Below are 17,946 nucleotides of genomic sequence, written 5' to 3' on the forward strand. Positions count from 1 at the left end.
GTAGAGGGACCACGCTGTCAGGGTCACCTGATGTGCACCACGTCAAGGTAGGGCCTAGGTTTCCAAGAGCCTCCAGACCAGACCTCCCTCCTTTCCCAGAGGAGGGACTGAGGGCCCAGAGCGTTGGCCACGTTCTGCTGGCGCCTGTGCGCCCGGTTGGGTGCACTGCTCACACCCCTCAGGTGGACCTAGCTTGGAGGGCTAGCCTGTGACTGTAGGCCTGGAGGAGGCTAGCCCAGAGCTGGAGAGGGGGCCTCGAAAGGGCCCAGGCCTGGGAGACACTGCCTTCCTTCTCTCCCTGGGGGCTCCCTGTGCAAAAGGGCCCGAAGCTGACTGGCTCACTTGTGGATGTGGCTCACAGAGCTGCCAGGGCCCTTGGGCTCCTGAGGTGGCTCTCAGGTCCATGGTAAGGAGTCCAGGGTGACTGGACAGTGTCCATGAGGAAGGATGTGGACCCTTGGCTTGTCCCAGAATAGGAGAGTGCTGCAGCCCCTGCCCTCCCCCTCCTGTGGCCTCTTCACTCTCTTCTTCCCCCTCCCCCCTGGAGACCTAGCCCCGTCCCCTCAGCCTGTTCCAGCCACATAGTCTGCACCAGCTGCCCTTGCCCTGCTCCTGCTGGGGCAGGTCCCTCTGGACACTCCCTGTCCCTGGGTTGCTGTGGTGTGAGAATGCCTCCTGGGGTTGCAGCAGTCCGGGGGCCTGGAACTGGGAGACCACACTCCCAGGAGAGAGCTGCAGCCTTTCCACATAGACCGCATGACCTGGCCTTGCTCCAGGGCAGTGGTGAGGCAGGGCAGAGGGCCCCTCCAGGGAGGCAGAGCAGGCTGAGGTGCAGCTGGGGGTGCAGCACACAGGAAGGACAGGGCCTTATCAGGGGAAACCGGGGTGGCGTGCCAGGGCTTCGTGTCCAGGAGAGAGGAATTGGGCCTGTGAATGCCCAATTTAAATGCACATCAGACAAAGGGTGCTTGCCCTTGTCCCACTGGGCACTAGCTCTCCTCACTGGGGAGAGCCTGGGCTCAGGGTCAGTAGGTGTGAGTCAAGATTTGGAGGAACCAGGAGCCACCTTGATGGCCCTACCATGGGGGCTTAAACAGGCAGTTCAGGGCCAAAAGCTGGCCTGGGGCACTGATTCCCCCAGGCCTGAGACTATAAATAGCCATGGGCCCAAATGGGGGGGCAGGGCTTTTCTAAAAACAGCCCTGTCCAGGCCCCACAGCTGAGGCCCAGACAGTCACATGGCCCTTCCCAAATTAGAACACCCCCCCCCCCCAGCAGGCCTGTCACCACAGTGGGCACCACAGCAATCCCAAAGCCGGGGACTCCCAGCCTTGAAGCTGTGCACTCAGACAAGTGGCCTCAACACCACATTGTGGGCCCAAGGGCCACCATGGAACGATGTCACAGATGGTGGCCAGGACACACACAGATGCTTGCACCTACGCAGCATCCATGAACCGGCTCTGAGGCAGGGACCCAGCTCCCGCTGGGTTGGTGTTTGCCCTGGTTGTAACCTGCTCAGCTGATGTGGGGGGAGCGCAGTGAGGACAGGGCCCTGGAGGCGCCTCACTGTGGGCCGCCTCCCCACCCCTGTAGGGAGGAGGGTGGGGGCCCCACAGGGCACACAGTCCAAGCTGCGTCCTTCACAAAAGTGACGGATGGGTGGAGACCAGGCACGCGGTCTGGAGCCTGGAACAAGGCAGCCAGGGACTGCGACGTGCCCGCAACATGGCAGAGCGAACCTCGGAAACAGGCAACAGGCCAGCCACAGAAGGTCATGTCCAACCTCCCTCACACGAATGTCCAGCAGAGGCAAACCCATGGGCACAGGAAGCCGGTGGGGCCTGCTCATGGGAACACTGGGCTCTCCGGAAGCACCCCAGGCCTGCTGGTGGTGGCTTCATGGTCCTGTAGACAGCCAGGGCTCACAGTGGGCACAGTTTGCAGGATGCAAGTCATGCCTGGCCCATGCTGTGGTCAGGGACTGCCCACCACCTGGGGGCCTTGTCCTGTGCCATGGGGGAGCAGGCAGGCCTGCTTTCCCACTTCCCCAGGGCCCCCAGGCCCTCACAGCTGCTCTGGAGTGAACACCTCAATGCACGTTTCCATGAAGCAGAGAGGGCTGCTGCTGGCCATCGACAAGGACCACCGTGTGCCCTCAAGGAAAGCAGAAGTCTAGCACCAATCTCAAGGTAGTGGTGGCCTGCCCGTGTTGGACAGGCTCTCTGGACAGTGCCCAGGGAAGTCCTGGGAGAAACTGGCTAAACCCAGGTGGCTGGGCAAAGGGCAGATGGACAACAGCTGCTTTGAGAGGCAGGGAGGGCTGAGTCCGGCTCAGCAGGCTTCCAAGTGTGGGCCCGGGCAGTGGCTTGGGAGGCACCGTGCCTTGTTCCCTTCTGGGTGGGCGCGGCCCAGCTTGAAGGAGCCTTGCAACAGGGCACCCTGCCTGCCTCCCTTCACCAGGAGACCTGAGGGGCCTGGGTGCAGGTGCTCGGGCCCGATGGCTGCTCAAGTGTGCAGCTGGCTCTGCAGGCCCCGGCCCAGCAAACCTGACAACCGGGGCAGCTCACAGCCAGGCCTGCTTGTTTTTTTTGGGAATTGAACCCAGAGGCACTTTACCACTGAGCTACCTCCCCAACACCTTTTAGTTTTTATTTTGAGATAGGGTCTTGCTAAGTTGCTCAGGCTGGTCTCAAACATGCAGTCCTCCTGCCTTAGCCTCTTGAGTCACTGGGATTGTAGGTGTGGGCCACCATGGCTGGCTGCAGCACTGATATATTTTTAAGCTGTAGATGGACACAATGTCTGTATTTTATTTATTTTTATGCGATGCTGAGGATCGAACCCAGGGCCTCACTGCTGTGGTCAGGGACTGCCCACCATAGTTATTTACATGTGCTAGGTAAGTGCTCTGACACTGACCAACAGCCCGGCCCCTAATTTTTAAAAAATTTAATCTAGAAGGTGTTTGCTTCAAACCCCTGCACTGTCTCAACCTGCCACCCCTCCCTCTGTCCCTCCGCCCACTCTCCACAGGAAGAGTGCTGAGGGGGTGCCTGCCCTCGGCCCCAAATTCCCTCTGGTATAAGTGGGCGAGGCACCTGAGGGAGGCTCTGGAGATGCAGCAGACTCCAGTCTGGACCAGGGAGAGCCCTGTCCCCCTCTGCTCCACCTCCTGCTCCCCTTTCCACAGGGCAGAGACCTTGCTCACCATCTCCTGCCCCGCCTGCTATCCCACCCACTCCTCCATCTGCCTGCCCCTCTCTTCCCTCCGCCATCCCCCCAGCTGTTGGGAAGGCACCGTAAGTACCCCTCCACCCAGCCCACGGCTTGGAACACATGGTCACAGCTGACCAGGCTTGGTTTTTATTGGTCAAGAGTCCCTGCTGGCCTCCAGCCTCCTCAGCACACACCTGGGGGTGGGAGGAGGCAGGGCCGGGCTGCCCCTCACAGGGCAGATACTGAGGAGACCCCAGCAGCTGCTGAGAGCCACCATGTGGCTGCGCAGGTGGACCCTCCCCATCCCTTGGGGCCAGCCCAGCGCAGGGTTGGCAGGCCTGGCTGTGTCCAGAGGCAGACCCCTCCCTACCTCCAGGGGCCAGAAACGGAGGGGACCTTGGCCTGCCCACAGCAGGGCCCGCCTCACCCTAGGCCTGGAGCCCCCTCACCGTCCCCAAGCCAGCTGCCTCGGAACAGCAAGGCCTCAGGGGACAGCATTCCAGTTAAAAAGCGGCTGAGCAGTGGGAAGCTGGGCAGGGGCGCTGTGCCCACTACAGGGCCAGCTCCCGAGGGCCGGGGAGGCGATGCAGGCAGATGGGAGGAGCCCACTGTGGCACATGCAGGTGCAGGGCTGGGTGGTGGCTGAAGAGCAGACCACCAGGTGGGCGTGCAAGGCCCAGGGGGGGAGGGCGGGCCCAGGGCATGGGTGCCTGCGGGGTTCCAGCCAGGACGACCCAGGGAGGCTTCCGGAGGCCCTGGCTGGGCAAGGCACGGAGGTTTGGTTCTCAGGGGCTCAGTCCCAGCCTGGCCCTGGAAAGCTTCATTCATTTCTAACATTACATCCAGCTGCCCGCTGCTGTGCCCAGGCTGCCCAGGACTCTCACTTGGCTTTGGGCTTGGGTCTGAGGCCTGTGGAAAGGAAGAGAAAATGACATCATAAGAAACTATCTTGCTGGGGATGACTCTGGGTGCCCTCTTCAGGGTCCTAGGCCCCTACACTCCTCTACAACCATTGGCAGGACTGAGTTATGTATCCCAGGTCCACTCTGACCCCAGGGTCTTTCCCTGGGGCAGCAAAATTTATCCAGGTGGAAGGTACCTACATGATGTGAGCAGGAGGCACCTGTGGAGGGCCCGTTTCCACAAGGCTTGGTGCCCTGAGCTGTGTCCTCTGCTGAGATGGGACCACGTGGCTCAGCTCCCCCATGTCCACACTCACTGATCCTACCTGGAGCTCCCTCCATGCCTGCCCCTCCTGGCCCCTCTGCTGGACTCTGTCCTGCCTGTTCTCCATTGCATGCTGAGAGCCCCAGGGCTCAGTGCCCGCAGTCCCCTCAGCTGGATCGCCTCCCTGCTGACCCCACAGGTGCCCTGTCCCCAGCACCCTGGGCTCCTGTCTGTGGCCTTTACTCAGCTATCCCAAGAGCCCTCCCTTACTGCCACCCTGGTACAGGGGACAGGCAGTATCCTGGCCTCCCCAGGGGGACCTGGGTTTGAAAACCCAATGTTCAAAAGAGACAGTGAGCAGGAGCAAAGGTAAAATCACTCAGGGGGACTTCAGGACCCTCCCACCCCAGGGAACCAGACAGGAGGGCACTGCAGGCTGGGCCCAGAGTAGGGGTGCTCAGAGAACGGGGGGCTGCTGACCCAGAGGCACAGGAAAGGGCCGGGCTTGGTGGAGCACCCTGCACTGAAGACAGAGGCAGCAAAGGAAGGGGAGGAGACCTAGAAGAGACGATGGGCACCCTGCTGCAGGATGGCAAGGGGGGTGTGGCTCTGGTGGCACCCCAGCTGTAGCCTTGCATCCTGGGAGGTCTGTGGCCACCACCGCCTCAGCCACAAGTCAGCGTCACGTCAGCACAGAGCCCAGGCCCTCCCGGCGCCCTCTGCTGGGGTTCCTGTCCCCACCGGGGGAGGCCACCCAGACACACCAGAGCCACGGGATCTCCCAAAACATCAGAGGAGACAGAGGCAGGACCTGCGGAGCGGAGGGCACTGAGTAGTGACTCCAAATACCCTGGCTCCGGACAGAACCTCGCCTCCAGAGACACCAGGCACCCCCTCTGGGAGGTGCTGTGGGACACGGGCCGTGTCTGCCTAGCTGCTCTGGTGTCTGGGGTGCACCGTGGGCCTCCGTGCTTGGCAGATGTCACTGTGCTAGGGTTTGGAGTGAGGTGTCCCCCAAGGGTCCACGTGAGACAACACAGGAAGGTCAGAGGAGACACGACCGGGCTGCGGGAGCCTCAGCCAGAGAGTCAACCCCCTGGTGGGGTTAACTGAGTGGTGACTAAGTGGTGGCTGTGGCTGGGAGGTGGCCCTGGGCGTGGCCTTGGGTCTCCATTTTGTATCTGGAGAGAGGAGTCTCTGCCTCCTGGTCACGTGTCAGCTGCTTCCCTGGGCCACACTCTTCGGCCATGATGTCCTGCCTCATCTTGAGCCCCGAGGAGTGGGGCCTGCTGTCTCTGGTCTGAGGCCTCTGAAACCGTGAGTCCCCAAATCAACTTCTCCTCTACAGTTGTGCTGGTCGAGTCCCTTTAGTCACAGCAGCAAAAAAGCTGACTAACACACCCTGGGTGACGAGGGGCAGCCTCACGCCACCCACACTCTCCCATGGCCCTCCAGCCTGGCGGGGGGCAGCACAGGGCTGGCGAGGCTAGGCGTTGCCGTCTCTGCACTTCTGGGCACTGTCGTCCTGATCTTGTCAATGTCCTGTCGGGGCCACATTTTCCCAGAGAGCTGGGACACTAGAAGGGCAGGACTTCTTCCTGGGGCCCCAGTCACCCAGGTGGTGGTTCTCTGGGGACGACAGAAGTGCAGCAGGTGCAGACTGAGCCAGGGTGGCACTGGACCGGGGCCACGTGTCACTGCTAGCCCTCCAAGCCCACAGACTACATGTTCCCACTGTCCCCTAGGCCAGGGCAGCGGCTGGGAGAAGAGCTGTGAGGACACAAGCTAGCTTCTGAGGGGAACTGGGTGACCTGAGAGCCCAGCTCAGAGAGTAGCCCCAGGCAGCAAAGGCTCGGGCCAAGCGTAGGTGGGCCGCGCAGCGAGGGCCGACTGACTGTAAAGAGAAGCACACCTTCTGGTCTCCACTGGTCTGGCCACCGCACAGCAGACCCCACCCAGAGCCTAAATCCCGAGCATCAGGCCTGGCCATGTGCAGCGTGGCCAGATGTGGCCACCCGAGCGGTGCTGTGGGTGCTGGGCCCCTCAGCTGAGCTCACGGAGTTCGTGGCTAGCCGGGCTCTCTGCCCTCCCTCAGACATGGGCCAGGCACCCGCGGGGCCAGGCTGCTCTAGCTGCATCTCAGCCTCCTGGGCACATCCACTGCCCTGGCTGTCCTGTCCGTATGCGAGCCCTGGAGACCAGCTGACACACACTGCACCTAAACAGCCTGCAGTCTCAGGGACCTGGCCACAGCGCAGAGGGGGCCTGCCACCCTTGTCCCTAGCAAGGACAGCATCTGCCCCTGGCACTATCCCGGTCTCCTTAGAGTCTCCCTGGGAGTGTGCTTGGCCAGCACCTGGGCCACAGCAGGACTGCAGTGGACCTGGGAGGCCCAGCCTTGGGTGCCGACTTGGAGTGAAGGTGTGGGCTCAGCAAAGCTGCAGGTTAGCGGGCAGCAGTTAGGGCTTAGACGTGGGGTAGGAGCAACCTCAGCCTGTCCTGCTGGCCAGGAGATGAGGCCACCCCCAAAGACCTGGCACTGTGTCCACGGGGGCCCAGAGTCCTGGAGGGAGCCCGGCTTGGTGCTGTCCACCCGCCCTCTGGAGGCCGCGTGCCTGGGCCAGCTCTGAGGTTGCATCCTGTGCTAGCAGAGGAGGCGGCAGGAAAGCGAGGCTAGGCAGCCTGGCCCTCCCCGGCAGGGAGGGCGGGAAGGAGCCCGCCACCAAGGCCTGGGCATTTACGCCCAGGAGGCTGGAGGGAGGCCAGGGTTAGCATCCTGCAGGCTGAGGCCCAGCGCCCGCTGCCACCGTTAGTCCACAGGCGCCAGCGTGTACATACCTCACTGGACGGCACACAGTCTTTTTGTTACATTAGCGTCAGAACCAGGGGCAACTTCTGCTTTCAAATAAGAGAAACTACTCTCAGCACTTGTCACAGGGGAGAAGCCCTGAATGAGGCACCTGGGGGCCGCAGGACCAGGCCAGCCTCACCAACGTCCCCAGGACGATGTGCCACTGGGGTCCAGTGCCCCAGTTCTCTGGCCACTGAGCCCAATGCATCTCATGCCAGTCCACCCTGCACAGCCTCTGGCTGCAGCCGCCCTGCCCCCAGGCCCTGTGGGAGTGGGAGTGGGGCAGGGACAGTGGGTCAGGGGAGCAGCAACCTGTCAGCGGAGGCCCCCATAGCTGCCCGCCTGTGTGCGGCTTGCTTCCCTGGGCGGTGCGCCCAAGACTATTCAACCCTCTCCAGGGTGGGGTGGCGCCTGCAGCACCCCTGGAGAGGACAGGAGAGGGGCCGCTGGCAGCAGGGAGAGGCCGGGGCCCGTGTGGGGCGCAGAGCTTGACCACAGGCCGGCAGCCCTACCTGCGCTGGCCTGGCCCCAAGTTACCTTCCTGGCTCCTTGAGGGACGCTTCTTCCTTCGCTTGCTTGTCCCCTTTGAGGCCCGGCCTCGGGACCTGGGGAGGGTGCCAGACCCCGAGGAGTCTGTCACTGCGTCCTCGGAGAAGGACTTGTCCAAGGATGTGTCCAGTGCAGACTCAGGGGCTGTGTCTTCCTCATCCTCGTCCCCACCAGGGCCTGTGGCAGGGAGGCCAGCACTTTGGCCCTGGATAGCTGTGTCCTCTGGTCCTTGGCCTGTGCCGTGTGCCTTGGCCTGGTGGACGCCCTGTAAGCCTCCAAGCTCCTCCGGGTCCTGGCTTGAACTCTCGGCCCCGGGGGGCTTGTCTCCAGAGAACTGGAGGGGCTTCAGGGCCCGGCTGTCTCCCAGAGTCACTGGCCAGGCCCCCTCGGGAGGCGGGGGATTCAGCGTGTCCTCGGGGGCCAGGAAGTCGCTGGCATCCACGTACCAGGAGGAGCGCCTCTCCAAGGGCCGCGGACTGCCCTCCTCCCCAGGGGGCCCTGGGCTGGGAGTCACGGCATCCACAAGGTCCCAGCCCTGTGACCTCCCAGCTGAGGCAGCATCAAGGCCCAGCTCAGGGGCGGGGTGGCTGGCATCCCCACGGGGGCTCTGTGCAGGGTCACTGGCGGCTGCTGTAGATGGAGGGACGCGTCAGTGAAGGGCCAGCCCAGCCCCTCCCTGGACAGCCCTCCTGACCCCCAGGCGCATCTGACTCCTTAAACTCCACTGTTTCAGGGGTCCCCATGTGTGGCTTCCCTCAGGCTGGACAGGGTCCTGCATCCTCACTCTGCCCACAACATGGACAACAGAGGGCACCCAAGGGGCCACATGAGCCACCCCTGTCCCCAGATCCTGAGGTGGCCACCTGGGAATGGGGGCCTCTCCCCGAGGCCTGTCTGTCCCACCACCTCAGGTCCCCGAGCCCCAGGGACGCAGTGGGCACCATCCCCCATGTCTCCTGGCTGCTCAGAGGCTGGACAGACGCACCCACCCAGGGCCGCCCCCTTGCCGCACGGTCAGAGCTGCCCCCTGCTGTCCCCTCCCTCCAGTGCCCCCAGGGAACCCAAAGAGAGGAGGAGGGCCAGGGTCTCACCTGGCACTGTGGCCCGCGGGAGTTCTGCTGAGGCCTTGCTGCCCACCTCGCTGTCCCCCCGGCCTCGGGCCGTCTTGCGCAGCTGGAAGCCCTTCCTGATGTCGGCCAGCAGGGCATCGATGACACACACCTCCTCCTGCCTCCCAGGGCCCTTCCTGACTGAGGAGCCAGAGACGGGCAGAGAGCTGCTCTCAGCCGCAGGAGAGGCTTGGGGCGGTGCTCTGGGGGGAGGCACCCCACCTGGCCCTGCCCCCCAGGCCTCACCAGGCTTCCCATCCTCGCCCCGCGGCCTCCGTGCCTCCTCCTCTGCCAGCTGCTGCTTCCTCCTCTCCGCCTTTGCCACCTGCTCCTTCCTGTCCTTGTTCTCCTGTGCAGGCAGACAGGAGCCCCGTTGCCCAGCTCTCCAGCCCCCAGTCACCCTGTGAGCCTTCGGTGGGCATGTCCCCCTCCCTGGGCTGCAGGGGCACCAGGGAGAGGCCAGGCTGGCTCACGTGGCTGGACCCACCCACACGCCCTAGACTGAGGGCAACTCTGCCCGGGGCCTTTCCTGGCTCACCTTCAGGGCACGGGTGAAGAGGTCCCGGAAGGTCTTCATGGTGCTGAAGGTGTCCTCCAGGGACAGCTGCTGGGGGTCCTCACACAGGTAGTCGGCCAGCTCCAGCTTCTTCTGCTCGATGGTCTCAAACACGTCGTCCAAAGCCTGGGAGGCCGCGATGCTGTCCTGATGGCAGGGGCTTGGTCACCACCCAGGGCTCCCAGGCTGGGCCCAAGGGTAGGGTGGGACCCCCCTGCATCAGGAGGTGGCAGCCACAGCCTCCAGGCACAGGGGTCAGCCCAGGACCCATGTGGGGGAGCCCAGCCGGCAGGCTGGCTGCCAGCCCCAGGGCCCCTGCTGCTTGCCTGGAGGCGCTGGGCATACTGCTCCTGCACCTCAGGGTCAGAGGTGGACACCTTCCGCTCCGTCCCCAGAAGCTTCTTCATGTTGGTGCTGGCTTCGGAGCGGATAACCTCCAGGTTGATTCTGAAAGGCGTCAAAGGGTTGGGCCTGGTCAGCGGGTAGCTGAGATCCAGCCACACTGCGACTGTGGGGCCCTGCCCACACCCTACTGGGGCCTTAGGCTTCGTACACTCCAGGTGCCAGAGACCCGGCCCGCCGGTGCCTCGTGGTGGGGACCAGAGCTCAGGGCTGAGGTCTGGCCTGGGCTGCAGGGGTCAGGCTGGGGAGAGCTGCCTACCCTGCGGCCTGGGAGGGCTGTGCCAGGTCCTGGGGCAGCTGCAGGAGGTCAGGGTGGCTCTGTTCCACTTCCTGCAATGGGATGCATCTATGAGACCCTACTTGGGCCCCCCACGTACCTGGGGATGCCCCTGCCCCGGCTCAAACTCGGAGCAATGAGGCCCAGGAAGTCCTCAGCCCTGGGGCCCTCCTGGGTCCTCTGGACCCTTCCCTGTGGCCTGGCTATGATCTTGAGGAGGTGTGATTTGCCTTGGGGCTGCCTCACTCCCAACAGGGGTGGGTGTCCTGGGGCGGGATGGAGGACCGTCATGGCACGGGGACTGCAGGAGGGAGGCGTGCTGGGGAGGGGCCGTGGCGTGGCTCCTGCAGGCTGGAGGGAGTCCGGGGAGGCTGGGGTGGGGGCTTGGGCAGCCTGCCCGTCCTGCTGGGCCCACCTCCAGCACGTGGTGCAACAGCGTCACCCGGTTCTGCTGCGACTTGGTCTCTGTGAGCTTCAGCAAGGTGCTCATCTTGAAGCCATCAGCGTCCCCGGTGTGGCTGCCCTGGGAGGGACCGGGAGTGAGTCTCCCTGTCACTCCGGGGCCTAGAGGGCGGAGGGGCAGGTCCCTGACTTACATAGTTGAGGAAGTTCCCGATTTTCAGGATCAGTTGGCAGAAGACAGGCAGCCGGTGACTGGTGAGCAGGCCTGCGGGCGGGCAGGGCTGAAGGCGGGCACAGAGGCCCCAGGGCCCAGGTGCCCTGGCGTGGGGTCTGTTCCTCCCTCCCCACCCTCAAGCCCCTTGCCCCAACTCAGCCCAACATGGGAGAGAACACGGGGCAGGGGCTCAGTGGGCATGAGCCCTTCATCACCAAGCTCAGAGGCTCTGGGGCGGAGGTCTTCTGGACCCTCACAACCCCTGGGACAGATGACCACCACCTGTTCTTCCACTAGGGCCACCAGGGTACTGGGAGGAACCTTCTGGAACCCTCAATGCCCTCGTTCTCAGCTAAGCACCCCTCTGGGCAGCAGGGAGCCCTCCTGGCTCAGTGGCTGAGATGGGAGGGGACGTCCACTGGGCCTTGGTCATCGGGTCCCACCTGTGTCCCTGTTCTGTGGTTTGGCAGACCCCTGCCCATTCCTCACAGGTGGCAGTCTGCATGTGCACCTGTGTCTGCGTGTGTGTCTGACAGGTGTGTGCATGTGCGTGTGTGTGTGTGAGGTGTGTATGTGTCTGAGGTGTGTGTGTCTCACACGTGTGTGTCTGACAGGTGCATGTGTGTGTATGTGTGTCTGAGGTGTGTGTGTGGGTCTGACAGGTGTGTGTGTGTGGTATGCATCTGAGGTGTGTGCATGTGTGTGTCTGACAGGCGTGTGCCTGTGCGTGTGTGAGGTGTGTGTATGTGTCTGAGGTGTGTGCGTGTGTCTCACACGTGTGTCCATGTGTGTGTCTGACAGGTGCACATGTGTGTGTATGTGTGGGTCTGACAGGTGTGTGCATGTATGTGTATGTGTCTGAGGTGTGTGTGTGTGTGTGTGTGTGCGTGCGCGTCTGACAGGTATGTGCACGCATTAGTCTGCCCTCGCTTGTGCCTGTGTGTGCAGGACACTGCGTGTGCATGTGTGTCTGATGCATTTGTGTCTCTGGCGGGGGCAGCAGTGGAGACAAGGTGGTCTCTGTGAGGTGGGGGTGGGCACCCCATGGGCCCTCTGCAGCTACCACAACTCGGCCTAGAGCAGGAGCCCCCGCCCCTCCTGCTGGTGGGCCCGTCCCCAGGCTCCCAGCCCCACTCACTCTCACAGGCGGCGAGCACCAGCTGGGCCTTGGGTCGCACCATGTCCAGCACAATGGCCGTGCCCTCACACAGCAGCATGCACTCCAGCCGCAGCTGGTAGCTGTCCGGGCAGAGCAGGGGTCAGGGCTGGGGGCTCCCAAAGCCTGCCTGACTCTGCAGTGTAGGGGCTCTAAGAGTCCACTGGGCACAGAGTTGGTGGGCAGGGCAGAGGAGGGGTCCCACAGCCTGGACCCTTCCACATGCTCTTTAGGGTCTGCCCCAGGATGAGGTGGGCCCAGGCAGGGGCCTAGGGAAAGACCCCATTCCCCTAGAGCCAGGGCAGCCTGGGCTGGAGAGGCCTTCTCAGGAAGACCCTGGTCTTCTTGGGAGCCCCAGAGCCCCCTCTTTGAGGGAATGGGTGGGGGATGTGGGGCAGGAGCGATGTTGGCAGCCAGACAGCTGTCCAGGGCCCCTCTGCCCTCTCCCTCCCTGGGTTCTGGGCAGGCTACTCACCAAGGAATGTCCAGCAGGAGGACGTAGAACTGGTCGGCGTTGGCCAGCTTGGCTCGCTCCTCTGTGAATGTCCTCAGGTTTTCGATCTGCCAGAGGAGACCGCGTGTGGGCCGGTGTGCGCGCCAGCCCTCCTCCTCAGGAAGGCCTCCGGGGCTGCTCCCAGCCTCCACCACCTGCAGCTGTACCGCCTGGGGTGGACAGGTGCTGGGACCCTCCCTGCTGCCTGCTCGGGGGCCAGCGTCCCAGCTCACCTCGTGCTTCTCTGGAAGTAGTTTCAGGAGCTGTTTGAGAACCTCCACGTCAAACTTGGTGGTGTCCCCAGCCCGGATCATGGCGGTGACCTCCTCGTTGGAGCTGAAGGGGTGAGGGGAGGGGGTCACGTGACGATGAGGGGAGGGTCCAACGGCTCACTCCCTGTCAGTATCCCCCTTCCAGAGGGCTGCTTAGGAGACGGGGTGGGTGGACACAGCTCAGGGTCACCCAGTGAGCTCCTGCAGGGGCCAGTGCCTGAGCTGCAGCATGGCAGAACCTGGGCTGGGAGGGGGACCATGTGACTGACTGGCCACCGCTTGTCCATAACCTGGGGGGAAGTCCTGGATGCTCTGGGCCTTTTTCCTCAAGAGCCAGGACTGGCGGCCTCTAGGGTCTCCTGCCCTGGGGAAGGAGCATGCACTGCCCCAGAGTAGCCCGCAGAGGGCGCTGCCGGCCGGGCTGGCCGGAGAGGCTCACCACTTAAACTGCTTCAGGAAGATGTTGAGGTTCAGGCTCTTCTTGGAGTCAAGAAAAGTGACCTGGAAAACCGCCACATGAATGGGTCCCAGGGGGTGACATGGGGGGACCCTGATGATCCTTGCCCCATGCCTACCTCCTTGGGCTCCTTCCTGGCTGGGGCAGCTGTGGGCTCCTTGGGCTTGGCCACGGGGAAGGAGAAGAGCCGCTCAATGCTGGAGAAGTCAGGCTCCACCGCGTCTGTGCCAGGGCTGCTGAGTGTCGCCCACATGGAGTTGCGCTCTGCAGGCGAGGGGCAGGAGAGGGGCACCACCATCAAGCTCACACCCCCTCCCAGGTCTGGGGGGCCGGGGCCAGGTGGGCCAGGCCTCTGAGGGCTGTCAAGGGTACCTTGCCTGGACGCCGTCCTAGGCCAAGCATACAGCAGGCGTTTAATAAGTGCCTGGCAAAGGCAGACCCCTGGCTGCTATTCTACTCTGTGCATGTATGTGGACATGCACTCATGTATCCACATGGTAGGTGACCTGCCCTGTCTGGCCTTGGCTTTCTCTGAGCATCAGCACCCCAGGACCCAGGGTGCCAGGCACAGGGTTGGGCAGGGGCTGTAGTATCAGAGATGCACATTGCCCACAGGACCAGAGGGACCTCAAAGGAAGCCTCTGCCTTGCTCCGGCCCTGCCTGACACCAAACCACATGAAACTGAGCCCGGGCAGGACCCAGGCTGCCCTGGCCATGCAAGAGTGGGCAAATGCAGGTGCACCACCCCTCCCCAGCACCTCTCGTGTGGCACCAGCCTTCGGGCTCCGCAGCCTCACCTCGGGCCACGTTGGACGGAAGTTTCTGCCAGTTCAGTTTCTTCATGCGCAGTGTGGGTGGGTTCACCCTGCGGTGGCTGGGGACCCAGGCCGAGCCCAGGCTGTGGTCCACGTGGGCCACAATGAGCTCTTCCACGCCACCCGCAGGCAGGGTTGGAGGTGGAGGGGGGCCCCAGCCCCCTCCAGGCGGTGGGGGGGGGAGTGGAGGAGGTGGTGGGGGCAAGATCCCGCAGGAGCCAGGCAGGGGAGGTGGCAGAGGGGGTGCTGGGGGAGACATGGCCCCCAGGCCTGGCAAGGGAGGTGGGGGTGGGGGCAGTACTGGGGGAGGCGTGGTCCCCAGGTCTGGCAAGGGAGGTGGAGGGGGTACTGGGGAAGGAGTGGTCCCCAGGTCAGGCAAAGGAGGTGGGGGTGGAGGGGGTGCTGGGGGAGGAGACATGGATCCTAGGCCTGGCAATGGAGGTGGAGGGGGTACTGGGGGAGACACAGCTTCCAGGCTTGGCAGGGAAGGTGGGGGTGAAAGGGGCCCAGGGCTGGAACTGGGGAGGGGTGGTGCGGGTGGGGGTGGGGGGTGTGCTGGCTGCTGGGGGGCTGTCTCCCCACTGGGACTCTGGAGGCCAACTGGGTGCTGGTGGGCAGGAGCTGCGGCCTGCTGCTGGCCCTCCATGCCAGCCATGGGAGCAGTAGTGTTTGGGGGGGACCTGTCCCTTGGACTCTGGCCTAGGTTGGCCTGGATGCTCTTGTGGGCCTTGTCCAGGGAGGTGGGTCGGGGCCTCCCTCTGCTGAACAGCAGACGCTCAGCCACCTCCTCCAGGGTGCATTCCTGGGCTGCAGCAGGGGAGATGTCCAGGGTTAAGAGAGAGGGCTGGGGACAGAGACAGAAGGAGGCCACCTCCCTCAGACAAGAGGATGGGTTAGGGGTCAGGGTGGGCCTCCCCACATGGTCTAAGACCTGCTTCTTCCCACCAGGTTGACCCCTCTGCCTGCCTGGCTCACCCTGCTGCTCACCGTCACTGGCCAGGAGCACGGCCCGGTTCACCAGGCTCTCCAGGGCCTCCCAGAGCAGCTGTCCTGAGCGGCTGGTGGGCTCCAGGTGCAGGAGGCCTTGTAGCACTGACAGCAGCTGGGCTGACACCGGAGAGCAGCTCACCTGAGCGGGGCAGGCCGACCAAGGGCAGGTCAGTGGCAGTGCCCTCCTCTGCCTGTCTGCCAAGGGCGTCCGTCCCCACTGACCCCTTCACATAGCTGAAGGCCTGGTGACGAGCAACTCAGAGACAGGGTTCTTTGTGTTACTGGTGACTCTGGGGACTGTTTGGTGCATTATGGGATATTAAATGGCATCCATGGTTTTCACCCATTTGATGCCAGGAGCATGCCCTGCCTAGTAGTGACCAAACAAAAATGTCTCCGATGTTTCTGGGTGGTGCAGAGTCAGTGAGCTAGAGGGAGGGCCTGGGTGCTCTCAAACTCAGTCTCCTAGACTCTCAACTGGCCCTGTAGTTCCCTAAAGTCCTCTGACAGTGACCAGCGAGCCAGGGCCCAGGATGGCATGGTCAACTCAGGGCAACTCAGGGCAGCCCTGGCCCTTGGAACCGATCCTTCTGGATCTTGCAGCCCCCACCCTATTCCCAGGCTGCCTGCTCTGGGCTCTGCCTCACCTCTGCGCCCTCATCCCTTGCTGCCCCCTGGAGTGTGACCCTCGTTCTGCTGCCCAGGTCACAGGAGGGTCTGACCCATGCGCAGCCCAAACACACCTTGTGGAACAGGGCTGCAAAGACTTCTTGGTGGCTGTTCATGTTGAGGCCATCGCACACACGCTGCAGCTCCTCCTCGTCCTCTGCCTTGGCCTCCTCAAAGGCCTCCAGCTGGATCAGCAGGTCAGCGTCCTCCAGGTCTCTGGGGCAGGAGGGACCGGGGCCAGCTGACCTGCTGCTCCCATCAGCCCTGCTTCCCCAGGAACGCGAGACAGGGTGGCCCAGGGCCCCGCTGCACATCTGTTCCTGCTCTGCTGACCCGAGGACACTGAGCAAGTCTCCTGGACATCCCTGTGTCTGACATGTGGCCACGGCAGCCAGGGGTAGCAGGTTGAGAGGTGGGCTCAGGTTTGAGCCTCGCCACCTGCTGGGCTGCCCACCTGGGCATCTCCACACCCCTCATAAACGAAGCTCACGTTCTCCTGAGGGCTAAGTGCAGGGTAGAGCCAGGACTTCCTCCGGAGGATGGGAGGGTGTGGTCAAGAGCACACCTGAGGCAGGTCCACCAGGCCTACCTGGGAGCAGGGGGCGGGGCTTCTGGCCCCAGCAGGAGGGCCTGAGTGTTCATTGGGCTCAGGCATTGCCAGTCAGCTCAGCCTGGCCCATGAGCAAAGCCCTCAGCAGGCAAGGCCAGCCCCTACCCCCACCCCCAAATTGGCCTGCCATCCACTCAGCAGACCTTTGCCCAAGGCTAGCTTGACAGAACCAGGCCCTGCTGAGTCCCTCAGGCTGGCTTCCCGGGTGGGAGTCCACCCTAAGTATAGTCCTGAGGTTGAGATGGGGGTTCTCGGCCAGGTGGGTCTGGCAGGGTAGGATTCCGAGTCAGCAACTAGAACACACTTGATCCAGAGGAGGGACGAAAGGCTGCCAGCGTGACTCCTGGGGACCCCTGGGCTCGGTCTGAACCACCCGAACGTCTCGCACTGTGTCTGGCTACTCAAGCACTGGGCGCCAGCCTGAGACCCAGCCTCGGGGCAGGCCACTGGGGCTTCTCCTGGAAGCTACCTCTGCCATCTAAGGTCTGTTAGGGCCAGGCTAGGACACCAGGGAAGGTGGGCTCGGTCTGGGGAGCAGAGGGGTGGCCAGCAGGACCAGCCACAGCAGGGACTCACCGCAGTCGGGTCAGAATGTCCAGGAGCTGCAGCCCTGGAAAGGGATGGGGGGGGGCAGAGGGTTCAGAGGCTGCCTCTGTCCCCCGGGTCTCCTGCCTCGTATCTGAGTCTTTTACCATCACGGCCCATTCAGCCCACTGCACACGTCACCCGGCTCACAGGACATCAGGGTCCTGAGGCTCCAGAGGTGGGTAACATGTTGGCTACACCATGGTACTCCTTCAGTGGTCACTGCCAGAGTGGGCAGGACTGCAATTAGGGACCAGACTACCCTTCTCCTTCTGCTGCCCAACCAGCCTCTAAACGGAGACGGATGTCCAGTTCTGAGGCCTGTGGCCACTAAAGGCACAGTGGTGGCAGGAGACTCCCCTACCCTGGAACAGTGCCCTTGCCCAGCTCCTGGGGGTTGGGGCAGGTCTTGCTGTAATCCCACCTCCCCAAGGGGTGGCCCGGGCTGGGCTGGCCCAGGGGACTCTTGGGAAGAACTGCCAGGTGCCCGGCTAGGAGGAGGGCAGTCAGGAGTCCTGGGCAGCAGAGGGTACCAGGCTGGGTGGCAGTTACCGATGAACTCGCTCCGCAGCTGGGTGCGGGTACGGAGGTCCTCGGGGCCAAGGATGACAGCGTTGACCACGCTGAGCAGGGTGACCACGTAGGGCACATTGTCACTGTCAGAGAGCTCGTTCATGATGACACTGAAGCGGTACTGCTGGCTGCACACCGTCTGCAGGGAGGGTGGGGTCAGTGTGCTCTGGGGCGGTCCTGCGCCCAGCCACAGCCTGGCACTCACCTTGTAGTGGTCCAGGGCATCCAGGGTCAGTGCGTGGCCCTCGGGCGAGTAGATGCACAGGGCGGCCAGCAGCTCAAACACCTGCTTCTTGACCATCACATTGGATGTGTCCAGGGCTGCAGATGGGGGTGTCTCATGGGTCCCCTATCCACCCTCCCTGGCCAGCCTTGCTCAGGGCACTGCCTGCCAGGGGGAATTCCCTCCAGGCCTGGCACATAGACACCAGGGGGCGCTGTGTGCTCACCCGTGCCCACAGTAGGTGCTGGCACAGGGCCCTGCCTGCCAAGCTGAGCCTGCCTCCCAGACCACCTGGAGGAAGGGGAAGGTGACCCCAGCACTCCCAGGGTCAGATGAGGCTGGACTGGGATGGCCCC

General features: G+C 63.5%; 1 protein-coding gene and 1 long non-coding RNA gene across 5 annotated transcripts in view; one reads left to right on the plus strand and one right to left on the minus strand.

Moving 5' to 3' along the window:
* The window catches only part of LOC139704651 (uncharacterized), a 16,105-nt gene extending 829 nt beyond the window's left edge, over positions 1–15,276 (plus strand). The window contains exon 2 of the long non-coding RNA XR_011706495.1: positions 14,889–15,276. This is a non-coding gene — a long non-coding RNA (uncharacterized lncRNA). The remainder of the gene's footprint in view (positions 1–14,888) is intronic.
* Inf2 (inverted formin 2) overlaps positions 3,344–17,946 on the minus strand; it is a 25,892-nt gene continuing 11,289 nt past the window's right edge. The window contains exons 3-23 of one of the 4 annotated variants that reach the window (XM_027946641.2): positions 17,573–17,688; positions 17,347–17,506; positions 16,786–16,819; positions 15,674–15,815; positions 14,928–15,069; positions 13,923–14,747; positions 13,243–13,388; positions 13,107–13,168; positions 12,629–12,731; positions 12,378–12,463; positions 11,885–11,985; positions 10,727–10,797; positions 10,546–10,653; positions 10,113–10,183; positions 9,778–9,898; positions 9,434–9,598; positions 9,142–9,244; positions 8,878–9,036; positions 7,775–8,416; positions 7,225–7,281; positions 3,344–4,128 (exon numbers count right to left, since the gene is read on the minus strand). In XM_027946641.2, coding sequence (XP_027802442.2) covers positions 7,226–7,281; positions 7,775–8,416; positions 8,878–9,036; positions 9,142–9,244; positions 9,434–9,598; positions 9,778–9,898; positions 10,113–10,183; positions 10,546–10,653; positions 10,727–10,797; positions 11,885–11,985; positions 12,378–12,463; positions 12,629–12,731; positions 13,107–13,168; positions 13,243–13,388; positions 13,923–14,747; positions 14,928–15,069; positions 15,674–15,815; positions 16,786–16,819; positions 17,347–17,506; positions 17,573–17,688 — 3,413 coding nt within the window. In that variant the 3' untranslated portion in view covers positions 3,344–4,128; position 7,225. Of the gene's footprint in view, positions 6,016–7,224; positions 7,282–7,774; positions 8,417–8,877; positions 9,037–9,141; positions 9,245–9,433; positions 9,599–9,777; positions 9,899–10,112; positions 10,184–10,545; positions 10,654–10,726; positions 10,798–11,884; positions 11,986–12,377; positions 12,464–12,628; positions 12,732–13,106; positions 13,169–13,242; positions 13,389–13,922; positions 14,748–14,927; positions 15,070–15,673; positions 15,816–16,781; positions 16,820–17,346; positions 17,507–17,572; positions 17,689–17,946 lie in introns of those variants that run through there. The other 3 variants (XM_071607469.1, XM_071607470.1, XM_071607471.1) reach the window with 3 other exon arrangements.

Source organism: Marmota flaviventris, chromosome 2, assembly GCF_047511675.1.
Source record: "Marmota flaviventris isolate mMarFla1 chromosome 2, mMarFla1.hap1, whole genome shotgun sequence".
Taxonomy (NCBI): domain Eukaryota; kingdom Metazoa; phylum Chordata; class Mammalia; order Rodentia; family Sciuridae; genus Marmota; species Marmota flaviventris.